Source organism: Cricetulus griseus, chromosome 3 (genome assembly GCF_003668045.3).
Source record: "Cricetulus griseus strain 17A/GY chromosome 3, alternate assembly CriGri-PICRH-1.0, whole genome shotgun sequence".
Classification (NCBI taxonomy): Eukaryota; Metazoa; Chordata; class Mammalia; order Rodentia; family Cricetidae; genus Cricetulus; species Cricetulus griseus.
This window is the reverse complement of record NC_048596.1, coordinates 116,135,214-116,149,879: the sequence shown is the minus strand read 5'-3', so window position 1 is coordinate 116,149,879 and position 14,666 is coordinate 116,135,214. Positions and strand designations below refer to the sequence as shown.

Here is a 14,666-nt window from a genome sequence, read left to right as displayed (position 1 = left end):
TGAACGATAAGGCAGTTGACTGCCTGTATCTATACCTCCACAGAAGTACCAAGCATTAAGATCTGATATATTTCCAAGATCTTAATACAGATATCTCACGAAAGTTAGATCCATACTACACTTCTGTTACAGGTATTTTTTTAAAATATTTATTTAATGTATATGAGTGCTCTATCTTCACATACACCTTTATGGCAGAAGAGGGCATCAGATGCCACTAGAGATGGTTGTGAGCCACCATGTGGTTGCTGGGAATTGAACTCAGGACCTCTGGGAAGAGCAGCCAGTGCTCTTAACCTCTGAGCCATCTCTCCAGCCCGTTACAGGTATTTTTGCCACCTTAATCATACTTACATAAATAGCAATTTCTCCTTTCTTATGCTTTAGAAGTATCCAGATATTCACTAGTTGTCTTCTTTCAAAGCTCATGACTACTCAGGATGTGGGTTTTAAGTTTTGACCACAGAGAATTCCTCAAAAATAAAACACCAATGCTCCAGAGTTATTCCCTAATCTGGTCTCTATCTCCTCTCCAGTGTCTATCAAACTACCTGATGTAGATAAAGGGGAAAGGGAATCTGAAGTCTGGGTTCTCAATTTTAATTCTAGTGCCGTATTAACTGGGTGACTTTGGTCAAGATTTCAACTTAGCTATGACATTCTCAAAAATCATTATTTAGACAACTGGTCATCTAGATACTATTCAAGCCCTCCCCAATTTGACATAAGTCCTACTACTGTCTTTTTTCTCTTGTTCTACTGTTCTATCAAAGAGCAGTTTTGACATCCACCTTTCCTCACACCCTTGGGACCTCTCTGTTAGACATTCCTGTTAGACATTCATCTTTTCTGTGAATAGAATCAACTCTTTTCAATGTTTGTACTAATTCATAGCCTCACACTCTTTGCTCTGGCAGTCACCCAGTTCTTCTCCAGCTTCTCTATAGAGAAACCTACTACCCTCTAACTCCCACACCCTTGTGTATCTTTAATTCTTGAAATTAAGCATAAGATGTCATTCTCCTTCCCAACAAGCCATGTCACTGTCTTTGCCACTATTCTACTGCTGTGAAGAGACACCATGACTAAAGCAATTCCTATAAAAAATAATTGGGGACTTTCTCACAGTTTCAGAAGCTTCATAGATCATCATCATGGCAGGGAGCATGGTGGTCTTCATGGCCCTGGGTCAGTAGCTGAGACATCCTGATCCTCAACCAGAGAGAGACTAGGCCTGGCATGGACTTCTGAAACCTCAACGCCCACACCCAGTGACACTTCCTCCAATAAAGTCACAACTCCTAATCCTTCTCAAATAGTTCCACTCCCTGGGGCCTAAGTATTAGAATATATGAGCCTATGGGGGTCATTCTTAGTTAAAGCTATCACAGGTAGACTGCTTTTGTACTCTATCAAATCCAATGGGCAATTCTTGAACCTTTCAGGATATTTTCTTTCTGCCTGTATGTTCCTATTAATAGATCTTTGAAAAACACAAATAGGAAAACATCCCATATAGGACTACAGTTCTCAAACATTTCATTCTCAGAACTCTCTACACATCCCTAACATTTTTAAGGGTGTAGATCTGAAGAGCCTTGGTGCAAATAGACCTATTAGTATTTTCTCATTGAAACCTTTTGCCATTGCTGAAGTTATTAAACTGTTGTCAATTTGAGGAAACAACTTAAAAAAAAAAAACATTGTAAAGTACTACTGGAACTGGAATTACAGACAGCTGGTTCACAACCATGTAGGTGCTGAGAACCAAACCTGGGTTGCAACAAGTGCTCTTAACTCCTGAGCCATGCTCCAGAGCACTCTCAACTTTTAAAGTCAATTTAATAGAAGCTGGCTACATTTTATTTAACCTATTGACATGTACTGTTTTGAATTATATCAAGAAAATTCATTTTCAGATAGAACCTGGAAAGAAGGTATTTTCAGATAATTTTGATTATTTAGTTTTTGATACATCAAACCTTATAAGCATTAACTACTTTTTGTTTTGGTTTTTTGAGACAGGGTTTCTCTGTTTAGATTTGGAGCCTATCCTGGCACTCGCTCTGTAGACCAGGCTGGCCTCAAACTCCCAGAGATCTGCCTGCCTCTACCTCCCGAGTGCTGGGATTAAAGGCATGCACCACCGACGCCCGGCTAAGCATTAACTTCTTAAAGGTTAATAACAGCATGACAACTGAAAACATATGAATGTGTCCTTACAATATTGTTAGATTAAAATCTATAAGTTCAATTCACACTTTGGATGGACTTGTTTTTTAACCTACATTATGACTTGATAATACTTTATGTCAATCATGTGGTAAATACGGGTTCACTGAATTCTTCAGACCATGTAAGAATTTACATACTTTTTGACAGTACCACAACTCTCATCAGGAATCTTTTAAGGATATTATATATAGTGTCAAAGTTTTCCAAAATTCTAATTTCTTCTGAGCTCAAATTTTTATCACTGGCAACAAACACAGCCAGTCATTTTCTAATGAAGAGACTGGCACATTTTGTTCATTTTTAAAAATCTGTTTAACAAATACTCTAAGTTGAACAACCCTAGTTTGTCAGTGTTCTTTCAAGTAGGGGATGAATTTTTCTTGAAATAAAATCATAGAAATACTTTGACAACCACTCTACCTGGATATTAAGAACAGTGCTCTCCACTAGCTTCCCATTTGTCACAGCACATACTCAAGATTTAGTAAGCTTGATTTTTTATTACTTCCTCAAGCACACTTTTATGTAAACTTGGTTAGTGGGGTGTTGTATGAATAGTAAAATGATGGATACCGCAATTTAATGACACTGCCATGATTCCTACTAAGGTGCCAGTAGCTGTATTTACCCCTACCACTTTTGCATCATGAGTGCAAACACCAACACAGTTTAAAAGCAACTGATGGGACCAAGTGTGCTGGCACATGCCTATAATCCCAGCACTTGGGAAGTGAGGCAGAAGGATCACAAGTTTGAAACCAACCTGGGCTACACAGTCAGTTTCAAGCAACTTGGGCTATTAGATTCTGTCTCAAAAGAAAGGAAAAGTAGCCGGGCATTAGTGGCGCACGCCTTTAATCCCAGCACTGGGAGGCAGAGGCAGGCGAATCTCTGGGAGTTCGAGGCCAGCCTGGTCTCCAGAGCGAGTGCCAGGATAGGCTCCAAAGCTACACAGAGAAACCCTGTCTCGAAAAAACCAAAAATAAAAAAGGAAAAGTACAGGTATTCTAGAATTATGAAATACCTTTGACTTTGGAGACCTGTGCAGGGGTTCACATACCTAGCACTGAGAATTTCTGCCATAAAGACCAAGTTCCTTAACCTTGCCATGAAAAATTCCTTCATCTTAGTAACAGCTTAGGTTTCTTTTTAAAAAGTATTTTAAATGAAAGCTAGCATACATTCAATAAAGAACATGAGACTGAACCATATAACTTAATAAATGCTTGCATATTTGTATAAATCTGAGTACCACAACACAGCAACATAAAAACACTTCTACACTGCAGGTTTTTTCAAAATAAAGACACTTCTACACTGTAGGTTTTTCTGTGCTCTTTATCATCCTCTACACTGCATTTTTGTTTCAGCCCATTCCCCAAGGGCTTATTGTTCAGAGTATATTTGCATGCCTGTACAGCACACGTGGAAGCCAGTGGCTAAGTTTCCTGTTCTTCAGAGGTGTCCATGCTGTTTGCTGAGACAAGGTTTCTCAATGTCCTGGAGCTCATTTCTGTTGGCTTGTTCACATGTTTACTTGTAACTTTTGAGTCAGGGCCTCATGTATCTCAAGCTGGTCTCAAACTGACTATGTAGTAGAGGACAACCCTGAAACTGATTTTTCTGCCTATACCACCCAAGTGCTGGAATTATAGGCATTAAGTGCTATTCTCTGTGTTACGTGGTGCTAAGAATCAAATCCAGGACATCTTATGCATGACAGGTAAGCACTCTACTCTTAGTTAAGCTATATCCTAGTCTAGTCTAGCCTATTTTTGGACTCCTTATAAATGAAGTCATAGAACAGGTAATCTTGTTCTCTGGGGTCTGGCTTTTCAAATTATTATTTTTTTTGTTTTGAGAAAGGGCCTCACTATGCAGCTTCAGCTGACCTAAACCTCAGAAGATCCATCTGCTCTGCCTTCTGAGTGATGGGATGTAAAGGCATACAACCCCACACCTAGGAGGTCTAGCTTCTTCATTATTATTCCAATACAGGGACTACTAAAGCCTTGTGACTTGAAAGTGCTCTATTACTGAGCTACATAAGTACCCTTTTAACAAATTCTTGACAGAGTCTAAAGTGTCCATTCTGGCCTGCCTCTATCTCCCAAGTAGCTATAATTATAGGTATACACCAGTCAGTATGAAATTTCTTCATGTTAACAGATGGGGTTAATCATAACTTATTCATAATACTACTTATGGACATGTAGCAAAGAATTCAAATAGTAGATATTATTGCTGTCCTCTGGCTTTTACGGTTCTTCTCCGTATCTTTGGACTGTAATAAATCTTAGCCACTGGTATAACTACTATTATCCCTACAACCTCACCTGAGCATGGTTCTTGGGATTACCTGACCATCAATGGGTATTTGTTGCCATCATTATCATCTTGTTCTTTAGATTTTAATATTCTCACTAAGATTCTGAGTATTGTTTTAAAAATATCACACTTACCAGACAGTGGTGGTGCATGCCTTTAATCCCAGCACTGCAGTGGCAGAGGCAGGCAGATCTCTGTGAGTTTGAGGCCAGCCTGGCCTACAGAGCAGGTTCCAAGACAGGCTCTAAAGCTACACAGAGAAACCCTGTTCTGAATAACAAAAATAATAAAATCACTTATCTTCCTCTTGTGTGTGCTCACACACATTCATAAGGGTCAGAGGACTACTCTTGGGAGCTGATTCTCTACCTCTGCTACATAGGTCACAGGGATCAAACTCAGATTATCTGGCTCAATGTCAAGAGTTTCTACCTGCTGAACTGTCTCCATGACTCACTGTTAACTATTTCTATGCATACCTTTTTTATAGTCAGATGCACTTGTTTCTCCTGTATGTTCCTTTATGGTACACTTTTGAATTAAAATTTTAGTGATATTGTACTAGTTCCCTAAAAGTCACCTTCTAGTCCATGCTGCTCAGATGAACACATTATTTCTTTTAAACACATAATATCATTTCTTCCCTCACTAAGCCTGTTTTGGCAAAGCCTTTAATTTTTACATAACTACCCATGTTATTTCTGTATAAATTTACTTTTACTTACAATATAGCAGAAAACTTTTTACATGCCTGTGTTCCCATTATACGACTGACTCCTTGAAAGAGAGGGACTATTTATTCTCAGAGTAACCCTTGGCATATGATGAGAAAAGAGTTTTTAATTTTTGATTCCTGAGTGTTGTATTATACTGTTCATGGGTTCTGTTTTTGTTTGTGTGGAATTGTTTTTATTTTTGATTGTGAGCCTGGCCTTTAACAGCTGAGATATCCCTCCAGATTTTAATCCAAATTTAAAACCCCAAATTCTGAAGTGACTGGATGGTAACAGTTTTGACGGTGAGAAGAAAAAGACTTATGACTAAACTCTTTATCTTGAGAAGGTGAAGACAGAAAGGATTCACTAAAACGTTCTCACCAGAACAATAATCCACTAAGGACCAAGGACCAGGGAGCTATGTCCAGGAAGCAAAAGTAATACCAGCAAGATAGAGCACCACAAAAGTGACAGGTATGGATGGATACACAACAACAGCTGAGAAGGACGGTGGGGAAAGCAAACTGAAAGTATTCATGAAAGGTAATGGAGAAGGAAAGGAAGCATGTAAGGGCCACAGCAAGCACAAAGTATGCAATTATACCTAGACTTCACAGTTCTAGAAGCTAGAAGTTTCCAAAGGTAAGTTCCCATCTTTTCCAACAATGTATTTCCCTAGCAACACTCTGTAACAAGCCTAGTGTGATAGAAAACAGAAATAGTCAAACAGTTCTTGCATAAAAGATAGCACTAGAGCAGTAGTTTTCAACCTGTAGGTTGTGACCCTTTGGGGGTTGAACGACCCTTTCACAGGGGTCACTTAAGACCATCAAAGTATCAGATATTGACATTATAATTCATAACAATACTAAAATTACAGTTATAAGATGATAGCAACAAAAATAATTTTATGGTTGGGGGTCACGACAAAACGAACTGTTATTAAAGGGTCACAACATTAGAAAGGTTGAGAACTACTGCTCTAGAGTCTCACATTTAGTTGGAAAACATGTTTACTAATTGTGTAAAGGAGTAGAATTAAATTAACTCTAATAGAAGAGCAAAGGAATGAACTAATTCTGTTTTAGACTCTGAAACCTGAAGCTGGAGAGATGATTTAGTTGGCAATCTTCTTGCTATATATGCATGAAGACCTGGGTTCAAATCCACAACACCTGTATAAAAAGCTGGGCAAAGCAGCATGTTCCTGTAATCACAGGACAAAGAGGCCCAGAGTGTTAGATCCATGCAGCCCTTGGTGAACTAGCCTAGCTGAACTGGTGAGCTCTAGGTTCAGTGAGACCTGCCTATAAAATACAGAAAGTGGTTGAAACACCAGAGATGTACCCTCTAGAACACACATATACCAACACAAATATATACACACATACATACACACACACACACACAAACACACACACACACCCCTACATTTAACATGCATCAGATAGATCAATGTCTAGATCTTGAGAATAAACAGCAGTAAAAAAAAAAAATCCAAAATTTGTTCAGACAGACAAGTGGGTACAGCTATGGAAATTCATTGCCCCCCACCCCACCCCCCGCCATACAGAGGGGCAGGAAGGAGCCAAGAGGCTGAACCATAGGAATACAGCACCAAGATGGAAAAATAAAAAGCATGTAAGTGCCGAGACCAAATGGATCAGACTGAAAAAGTAGGAAGTTTCAATCTTAGGAATTAGGAATTAAACAGGAATTAAGTAAAATAAAATCAACATAGCAGAAGGTCAAGGTGTAACAATCTAGATGAAACACCCAGGCCTGAAGAAATGAGCTCCAGTTCTTGCTATATAACCAACTGCTACATAAAATTAAAAACAATCATTTAGAAATAAGTCTAAGCCTCCCCCTCCCCCATCCATTAAAGAGTTAGAAATTATAACCTGCACTTGGTGTCAACTCCAAAGTATACCAGCAGACAGGTCTCCAACATGTTTTGAGCTTTAAAACACTTCCATGATTATAGCTTTAATTAATAATAATAACTCAGGAGAAAAGGCCAACTCAGAACACAGATGGTATCAGAGCCCAAACTAAAATGTAGGGTGCATAGGTGTAACAACAAAGTTTTGTATCAAAACATATAACCTCTTCATACACACATACACACACCTGCCCACCAAGGTAAAGGAAGGTTTTTTTTTTTCTCACAACCTTATCAAAGGAGACTGTAGGGAGCTGTGCTAAATCCATCCAGATGGTACCATACCAGCATATTGTGCTGGTGAAAAATAAAGAGATCAGTAACGCTATTAGTCAAGTTATTCCTAAAATTAACAGTGAGCCCATTTTTAGCACTCAAGTCAATCTTTAGACCTAACCTTCTGAGGAGTCTCCAGTTACCTCAAGGGAAGTCAGCACAAAAGGCCTTAAAAATAAAAACAAAGAGTGTTGACTCAGTGTACTCTAAAAGAGCTACTTGGCGCTAGAAATGTCTCAGTGGTTAAGAGCATTCGCTGTTCTTGTAGAGGACCTGCATTTAGTTCCCAATACCCACACAGGGACTCACAACCATCCATGGACACACACATGGTGCACATATATGCATTCAGGCAAAAACAAACAAAAAAAACAAGCAAATCTTTTCAAAAGGAGCTATTCAACCCATAAGGAAATAATCAAAGAAGTGAAGTTGAAATCTAAACTATTCAGTCAGGAACAGGAACAATCCCACCCTAGCACTTAAAAACATACTGAATATTAAGGCAGTAGCATAATCCCTAACAAGAATCTTTTTAAATCCCGGTAACACCAAAGAATTATAAATTACATCTATAATGTTATTTCTAAAAATGAAATGTGAGTATCAACTTCTCATGAAAATACCTTCCTATACCTTCAAATACCTTCCTGACACCTATGTTCAAAACCTGGAACCTACATGGTGTAAAGGAGAGAACGGACTCCTCCATCTCACTCACACACACACACACACACACACACACACACGTACACATGAGTGCAAATGCAAAGTAAATGCAAAAAATATGAAATAATACACTTATCATACACCTGTGTACTGAAATCAAGAAATACCTACTACTCAGTGGTCCTATCTTCAACATAAAAACTTTCAGCACTTGGGGTCTGTGCTTAAGAAGATGAGACTTTCATAAGCAGCTTTTAACTGAAACAGATTGCAAACAACGGCTGGGGGAAACAAAGGAAATTTCCAATGCTGCACTGTGGGAAGCAAAGGAGGTGGAGTTAGTAGCAGCATCCAAGGACTTAATGAATGCCAAAAGGGTGCAATCAATACTTCTTGGTTTTAAATCAAACAACAGATTAAAAACCCAAATTATTCATATAACTGCTTCACCCTAAGCTCTATGTCCAACCCCACTTCTCATTTGTCCCTGGTGCTTTGGGGCAAATTCTACCCAGAGTCAGTTCAGTTTAGATCAGGAAAAGCATATTTATAGATGAGATTACCACAGCTGTTCCAAAGCAGAAAAAAAAAAATTGTTACTTGATCCTGACTCTCTTATTGCCTCCACCACTAGCTACAGAAGATAGGAGTCTAAACATTAGGACTGGAGTTATGAATCCCCACCTAACTTTAACAAGAATTACAAATTCACTAATTTGCCCTTTAAATGGATATAATTTTAGGTCAATTATGTAAGGGACCTCAAATCATCGAATGAAGCTTACACACACAACACTTAGCACTAAAATATACATTAGCAAAGAACTTCCATATAGACGCCCTAGATTCACCTACTGCTCTCTGCTTTCCCAATCGGCTAATACTGAACTCAGACCTGATTGCTTGGCTGGTAGAGGCTAAGGTCAGGCAACAGTTGAAGTTCCTATCTTTACTAAAACCTTCCAAGCATGGGTAAAGAAGCTGCCTTGTTTATATTAGAGCCTGTTTTCTCATGTAAAAAGCCAAATGCTAAAGGCTTTGAATATACTCACTCCTCCTTTAAAGCCTTAAGAGCAAGATACAGAAATAAATGTTCCTTCTAGACCCTTCCAACCTCTACTAGCATGACTAGATATAATGCTGACATAAAGATACTAAGCCTTGCCCAGAATTAAAGACCCAGTCCCTCATTCCTGGGTAAGGGTCCTTTTATGCCCTGGGAGATTAACATTTACAATTTTACAATTTTCTGCACACACAAAAAAATCAAACAACAACAAAACCCACCACCAATAGAAAAAGCCCAGCCCAGACTAAGCCAGGTTTATTACTCAGGAGGAGGCTGCTGTAGGTGGGTTGGGAGTTCAAAGTCAGCCTAAGTCACATAAGGAGACCCTGCAGATATGGTACCCAGAGGAGGGAGAGAGTGAAAGAAAGGGGGGAGAGGGGAGGGGGAGGGAGGGAAGGAGGGAGGGAGGGATAGAGGGAAGGAGGGAAGGAGGGAGAGGGAGAGGGAGTAGGAGGGAGAGAGGTACAAAATTTTAAGTCTTACTAATTCTTGGAAATCTAAGAGGCATCACTAGAAGAGTTTTAGTTAAGACAGAAAAAGTGAAATTAAACATCACTCTACTTTTATCAGTCTTAAAACAATTATATAAAATTTGAGTGTTGGCAAGATGGCTCAGCAGGTGAAAAACACTTGAGTCTGGAGCCCTAGGACCCTGTGCTGAAAGGACAGAATTGACTCCTGCAAACCATTTTCTGATCGCCCCACACATGCACACTCTGGCATGCACACAACTTCCAACACACAATTACTAAAAAATACAATAAAAATTAAAACCAATTATATCATTTCAAATCTGCCTTGTCTGAGGAAAAAATTACTGAAATTTTATCTATGTTGAAAATGAAAGTCTTTTGTATAGAAGGTTGGGAAGAGCCTTTCTTCAGACCTCTGGCTCTCGGGATCATCAACTAACTGCTCTGACACATCATGGAATGGTAGACACAGCACATTCCTTCCAGGCACTAATGCTCACAAGACCTATACTGACTTCCACAGCAATAGGAGAATGCTACCACTACAGTTAGAGTTCATGATGTAAAAATGGGACCAGCCCACAGACCCAGTCATCCATCACCAATAACCTTTTGATCCTTGACAGGCACACAAGTAACTGGTTGGGATAAAGCAACAAAAAGATCCAGGATCTCATTCCATCACTTAATAAGCTTTGGGAGTTGATATTTGAGCCTCAACTGTAAGACAGGGAACTCTATATAGAGATATCTACAGACAGACTCCAAACCAGTTTTCAGGTTGAACCCAACCTTATTGTTATTTGGTTATTGCTACACTTAAAAGCCAGGGATTCATCAAAATGGGGGGAGGGTGTCAAAGGTCCACCAACTCCGGGTGTGCAGTTGTTTTTCAGTAATCAGTTAATGACTGTTTCTTTTAGAGAGGCATATACATATACACTATAGGTCAGTGGGTGCTACTCTTCCCTCATCTTCAACTCATTTTACCGTTGTATAATCCGGGTTTATAATCCTCCTTAAGGATGTTTTACAATGAGTCGATGGTGCGTGATGAAAACACTTATTGAGGCAGTTATTATCAATAGCTCTTTGTTAACAGGTTTGGTGTTGTTCTTACCATCGTACAACTTCTTCCTTCACACTCTGAGAGGACCTCAGGACCATTCCTAACGACAAATGTCCCCATGATCATTAACTGCCTGTGTCAGCTCTCTAACTCTTATCTGTTCCCTTCCACACTGGGGAGCCTCTTGCCAGGAAGCTGTCTGTAGAACAATCATTGGGAGGGGATGCAAGTGTTTTTATACTCAAGGCTGACTTACCTATATCTGTCAGCTTTCTATCAACAGAGCATTCAGTGTCAAATAACTTGAATTGAGATAACTGTGCAAACTCTGGGGTGGAGTGTGGTAAACCATACAGAAAATGCTCTGTGAATCCCAGGCAAGTTATTAAAAGGAAGGGTAAATGATCAGTGGTGAATTCTGAACACTACTATCCTTAGGCCTCCTGACAGACTGGAGCCCCCAGTATGCATCAGAAGTCAGCCGTCCATCTCTTCTACATAACAGGAAAACAATCACCAGCTTGTATTTCTGAGGTTTTGTTTTGCCCGTTTTTCTTTCTTTCTTTCTTTTCTTTTTAAACACACAGTTCATATTCCTACACTCACACAGAACAGAAGCAAGAAGTGAAAACTCTCATCAGCACAGTCTGTGTTGGTACATGTGGGCCCAGTCACCTCAGAGATGGCCTGGAGAAAGCCGGTACATGCATGCCTTCCCAGAGCACTAAACCCGACCCACTTGCCTTGGCCCCAGCAAATGACGCAGACCAGCAGTTTATCCAGGTGCCAGAAGAGAGTGGGGAGGCAGCACGGTAGCCAGGGAGACCAAAAGAAGCAGTTGCCAGAGAAATGCGTTCATCAGAGTCGGCCTGGAGGCCGCTGTGGGGGATGGGGAGGCCTGAGGCAGGCAGCCCTGGGCTAATCCGGGTCTCGGGTGCTTCCGACTTTTTCCACACGCTTAATTCTATCTGAGGGCAGAGTACAGTGGGGTACAGCCTGCAAGACGCAAAGGGCTACTCCAGACCATGGCGCTCACACACGAAGCTGCACAGTTCCCTGGAGCCCAGGTGTGCCATGCTTCCTCGTGTTGAGGGCCACTTGCAGGAACTGTGGCCTTATAGGGTCCCCTGGAAAGGGAAGCTCAATATCGTGGTGACTGGAACCGCAGAGCAACCCACGCGGGTGGCAAAGGCCCGAGCAACACACGGAGCGAGCGGCCCACCACCAAAGACACTTTCCTGGCCTGGGTCCCCTTGCCTCAGGGATCCGAGGCAGGCGTGGGCCTTTCCCGGGGTGGCGTCTAGGCCCCAGTGAAGCTGCCTGTCAGCCCTACCCCCGCCCAGCTCCCCCAAACCTGAGGCCATTGCTGGAGGCCACGCGAACCCATCTACACTCCGACACCCCCAAGTTTGGGCACCTGGCCTTGCCGCCTGAGAAAAGCTGAGAGACACCCGCGAGGCCACATGAGCGCGTCTGGCCAGGCCGCAGAGTGAGGAAAGTGGACGCCGCCGAGGAGGAGGAGGACGACGACGAGCAGGCTCCACGCCAGCGCCCCCTCGCGGGCTGCTTGGCTCCTCCTCCCGGCCCGCGCCCCCAGACCCGCCAGGTTCCCGGGGCTAGCCCTCGAAGCCGGGTCACACGCACGCGCGACCTCACCTGGCCCGCTCCACCCTCAGGGCTCGGGCTCCAGAAGCAATCGAACGTGTGAAGCCACGTGACTTCCCCGGGCTCGGAAAGCGCGCGGCCCGCACGAGGGGCCCGAGTCCTCGGCTTTAAAGGAGCCATATCGGCGGCGCCGTCGTGGCGCGCGTCCCCGAGCGCGGACCCAGCCTGAGGGGCTTCCGCTGCCCTCCGCGCCGCCCGCCGCGAGACGCCAGCTCCTGCCTCCCACGGGACGCCGAGGCGGCTCTGGAGAGACGTGAGCCGCCGGCGCCGCGGGCCGCCTCGGCTCTCACGTGCGACGGCTGCGGGAGGAGGAAGTGTCGTGGACGCCCGGCTTCCCTTCCGCGCGGCCAGCTCCCGTCTGGACATACGTTCGAGGCCACCGGGAGTCTGCAAGCGCAGCTCCGAGGCCCCAGCGGCCGCCCCCGGAGGGCCGCGGCGCCTTTAAGCCCAAAGGCCTGAGTCACGAGGAAGCTCCCTGCCCCCCCTCGCCCCACACCGCTCCACGAGGCCCACGACCGTGGGCATGTGACCGGCGCCCCGCCCGGGACGCTCGCCGGGGCGGCGGTGGGGGCCTGTGGGGCGGCGAGACAGCGAGCGGACCGTTAGCTGAGGCAGCCGGGACAGCGGCCCCGCCCCGCCCCGCCCTGGCGGCTCTTACCAGAGAGAACGCCATGGGGTCCGGCGTCGCCCTGAGGGACCAGCGGGCGGGCGGCGGGCGGGCCGGCCGGCCGGCGGGTCTGTGCGGCGCGGGACGCACACACACGTGGGCACTATTTTTGCAGCGAGCGGCGCGCGACTCCGCGCCCCGGCGGCTTATAAAGCTCCGCACAGGCGCTGGCCTGATGAGGAGCACCTGTGTCGGCCCCGCCCGGCCTCGCCCCGCCCCCGCCCCCGCCCCCTGCGCTCCTTCCAGCCGTCCATACCCGCGCTCCACCGCCCACCCTGGGCCTGGGGACCCAGGCGGGGGCGAATTCCGAGGCTCAAGCCGCTGCAGGCCACCTCTACCTCTAGGAGCCAGGAGATCCAGGCCTGAGCACGCCCCTCACCCAGAGATCCAGGCCAAGTCACTCTCCCGCAGGCCTCAGTTTCCCTCACTGATCTACAAGCCTCTGCGATGCAGCTGCGGTGGTGATGTGCGGCCTCCTTAAAACCGTATAACCACGCCCCTCCTTTTCTAGTGACCTCTCGGATGGAAGCCCCATTGCACGAACCCAGCACCCCCACCCCCCACCTGCAGCAGACACGCCCTCACTTCAGACCGACTGCAACTGCATCTCCGGCGAGCTGGACCAGGGAGCGCAGGCGTCAGGGGATTCCGGAAAGTTCCAAAGACAGCAGCGATCCTCTTTGGATTGCAGTTCCCTGTGGGAAACCGCTTCCGACGCTCCCGCCAGATATGATAGAGCGCTTTACTGAGAAAATTCGGGGCAGGAGATCAGGGTGAGCCCGGCTGTTGTTTAGAAAGGCGTCATGGGCCAGCTGGGGCTGGAGCGGACCGGAAGCCCAAGCGAGCGCAGAGGCGGAGATGGCATTCCGGGCTGGAGACCAGGGAAGGCGGAGAGGGAGGACTGCACTGAGCGGCCCAATCTGACTAGGATTCAGCTAATGCATGCTGATACCACAGGAGGGAAGCCTGAGCCCAGTTTATGAAGGGCTTTTATTCTGCAGCTAGCTGGAAACTAGTAACGAATGGAGAACAGAGCTTGGAAGTTGTTTGTCTCTTTTAAGGTGTTGCTGGAGACTTAGAGGTTGGCACTGGAGTGGATAAGAAAGGGACCAGAGTTTATTGAACATTTCTAAGTGGTTTATATGTTACACTATTTATTAAGCACGTATTATACTGAAGGTTTCTCCTGACAGGTAGGAAAGAAGACGCTGCCAACTACTGGAAGGTTTGTGAGGCAGGTACTGTAGGTTTCTGCCCAGGGTGATAAGAAAGGATGCTTATGGCTCTAGTCTAGTGTGCTGTTCTGAGGAGAAGAGGGACAGATGCATTGAGTTGAGGGAACTCAATGACAACGAGGACTAGCTAGTCTTCATCTTCGTGCCTTCCTAAGAGCTGCTGTCCTAAGTAGAAAGGGTGATGTCTGTAGGGGAACCCATACCCCTAGGAGCAGCCCACCCCCAAGTCCCATCTTGGGCAGCAAGCAGCATAGGCCTGATACTCCAAACCTTATGTTTCTTGCTTGTCTTCTCTCCCTCTTCTGAGAGAGTGCTACAC

General features: G+C 44.6%; 1 protein-coding gene across 1 annotated transcript in view; it reads right to left on the bottom strand.

The window, feature by feature from the left end:
* The window catches only part of Cpeb1 (cytoplasmic polyadenylation element binding protein 1), a 92,743-nt gene extending 79,820 nt beyond the window's left edge, over positions 1-12,923 (bottom strand). Inside the window, exon 1 of the mRNA XM_027408285.2 lies at positions 12,437-12,923. Within this exon, the coding sequence (XP_027264086.1) occupies positions 12,437-12,811 (375 nt within the window). The 5' untranslated portion in view covers positions 12,812-12,923. The remainder of the gene's footprint in view (positions 1-12,436) is intronic.
* Between the last annotated feature and the right edge of the window lie 1,743 nt (positions 12,924-14,666).